The following is a 2,456-nucleotide window of genomic DNA, read 5'->3' as shown; positions in this document are numbered from 1 at the left end:
AACTAACGAAATATAAAGTTATTAGTGAAGAAATTCCATCTGAATAACAGCAGACTGACTGCTCATAAAATATACGACAGGTCTGGAATACACGTATTTTTTGTTCATATCTGAAAAAAAACGTAGAATATGAAAACATTGGTGAATGCCACAAATTCTCCTAAATCACTCGTACGCACAACTTAAGAACAAATCTGTGCGTACGAACGGTTCTTGCATGAGGCCCAGTGTTTCACTAATCTTTGAACTGAACAGCTGGAACAAAGCATAAAGGCTGAAGGTTCTTACCGTTGACAGTTAGATGCACCCAGCTGCCATTGTGGAAGGTGTCGTACTGCTGCTGAAGCATTAGCACTTTACACTCGTACCAGCCGTGGTCATCTGAACGCACATTCTCTATCCGCAAGGATGACTTTCCGTACAGACTGGCTCGGCCTGGATGAGAGATACGAGATCAGTTGTCAGTGCCATGTGACACCCAGAGGTGAAAATGAAGTTTTAAGAAAAGAGATGAGCAATGTGTAAATAAAGGAAAATAACGTTCAGATAGAAATATGCAGAAAGATTGTGTTTGTAAAGGTGGGGCTAAAATGGACCCATTTTATTACTGCAGACATGGAAGATTCTCAATCAATTTTCAAATATCATGAATGGGTTTTGTTAGGAATAATTTCTGCTGCCACTTTAAGAGAGAGCACAGAGTAGTTGCTGCTTGGTGCCGTTTGTCCCAGAAGAGTTACCGTAGCTTCCTGTAGTAGAAACATGTTGCAGTAAAGCTGTGGGTGTTTACAGCTTTCCTTCACTGAACCATGAAGAGAACATGTCTGTAAGTCGTACCTGAAGTTATCATAACATGACTTTCATTAGTAAGGACTTTTAATTTCCAATGATAAACACAATTCTATGGTGTCTAATTAACTCATGTTGGTGTGGAGAGCCCTGGAAACATCACACTACATCACACTAAAGTGCTCTACAGACATGTTCATCTTTAAATCAGTATCATACATGTTGTTGGGACACATGTTAAAATTACTTTGATGTAAGATTGCCTGAGATGTTTTATTCCATGTATATATATATCTGCTTTAAAGCTGCACTCACAACCAAGGGCAGGTCGTTCCTCCCTTTGAGAGGGAGGAAGTGGCCAACATGACAACAGCAGAGCCCTCAGGGTTATTCACATCCATCAGAACAAATACTGAATTTAAACAGATCAAAGGCTGAAAGACGGATTATTGTGTCGGCTAAAGGCAATCTGGCGAGTAGCTCTTAACAGATGTGATGGCAATAAAAATAAACTAACAGTTTTCAGGGAGCTCACTGTTAAAAGTCCACATTGTTGGACGCTTTTTCTGTAAGGCCCTTGTTCACAAGGTTCTAGACTGGTAAAAAACTGACTGTCAGAGTACTTCAATCTGGATCAGGAATAGGGTTGGGCATAATCGTATCGTGCGCAATTAATCGTCAGAAAAACATTAATCGATTATATTTTGGCATTTGATGATTAATACGATTAATTCCGTCAGGCAGACTGACTGGTGCTCCTCTCCACTTCAAATATGGCGAACATTAAAAAAAAGGTTCTGTAATTTATTTATCTACCAACATAATTTAAAATTTGATGTATAGCCTGAAGTCTGTAATTTTTGACACAATTTGGAACAGATTTTTATGAAGAACAAATCTTTCCCACTAAATTGGCCATGCGACTAGGAAATAAGGGTGTCCAGGGATTCCAGGGGTTTAATCGTCATATTAATCGTTATCGGCTAAATACCCCAATTAATCGTGATTAATTTTTTTGCCAATATTGCCCAAACCTATTCAGGAATAAATTTTATTTATGCTTTGAAGTTACTTTTTTGTATAATGCTCAAAAAACACTACTGGCACTATAAATAAAGTGTATTAAATAAATGACATGGTTTGCATGTTACACTGAGGGCTCCACTAGTTGGATTGTTTACATTTTAGGATATTTCATTGATCTGTATTACTGGATTGGACTTCACCTATTAGCTGCTATAGCTAGTGACGCGCACCCACAGGCGCCATTACTATGAATTGAGTCATGTCTTTTTTTAATGCTACTTCAGTAGAAAACAGAACTGAATATTAGTTTCTTCATCATCAGTGACTTTTTTTATAAAGAGAAGAAGAAAAAAGAAAGAGAAGAAAAAGGAGAAATGTAACAGGGAAGATTGAAAGAGATATTATAGAAGATTTGTGAAATATAAACCAAGAAAACACAAGACAACACAACCAACATCTGTCTGCACACCTGTAAAAAATTGGAGAAAACAAAAACATAGCAACAAATAACATGTATAATAATAATTATAACTTTGCTGAAATACTGTATACCCATACATACATATATAGATAAACGTACACCTATACATTCATACATATATAGTATACACACATAATGTAATATACTGTATACACATCCA

The 2,456-nt window shown here is 36.7% G+C and overlaps 1 protein-coding gene across 1 annotated transcript in view; it reads right to left on the bottom strand.

Moving 5' to 3' along the window:
- LOC106524006 (protein turtle homolog B) overlaps window positions 1-2,456 on the bottom strand; it is a gene marked incomplete at its 3' end in the record, with an annotated part of 144,073 nt that overhangs the window by 70,681 nt on the left and 70,936 nt on the right. The window contains 1 exon segment of the mRNA XM_014017625.1: window positions 289-435. Within this exon segment, the coding sequence (XP_013873079.1) occupies window positions 289-435 (147 nt within the window).

The sequence above is a fragment of the Austrofundulus limnaeus genome, unplaced genomic scaffold (genome assembly GCF_001266775.1).
Source record: "Austrofundulus limnaeus strain Quisiro unplaced genomic scaffold, Austrofundulus_limnaeus-1.0 Scaffold173, whole genome shotgun sequence".
Lineage (NCBI taxonomy): Eukaryota > Metazoa > Chordata > Actinopteri > Cyprinodontiformes > Rivulidae > Austrofundulus > Austrofundulus limnaeus.
Note: the sequence above shows the minus strand (reverse complement) of the source record. Positions and strands in the feature narration are given on the sequence as shown.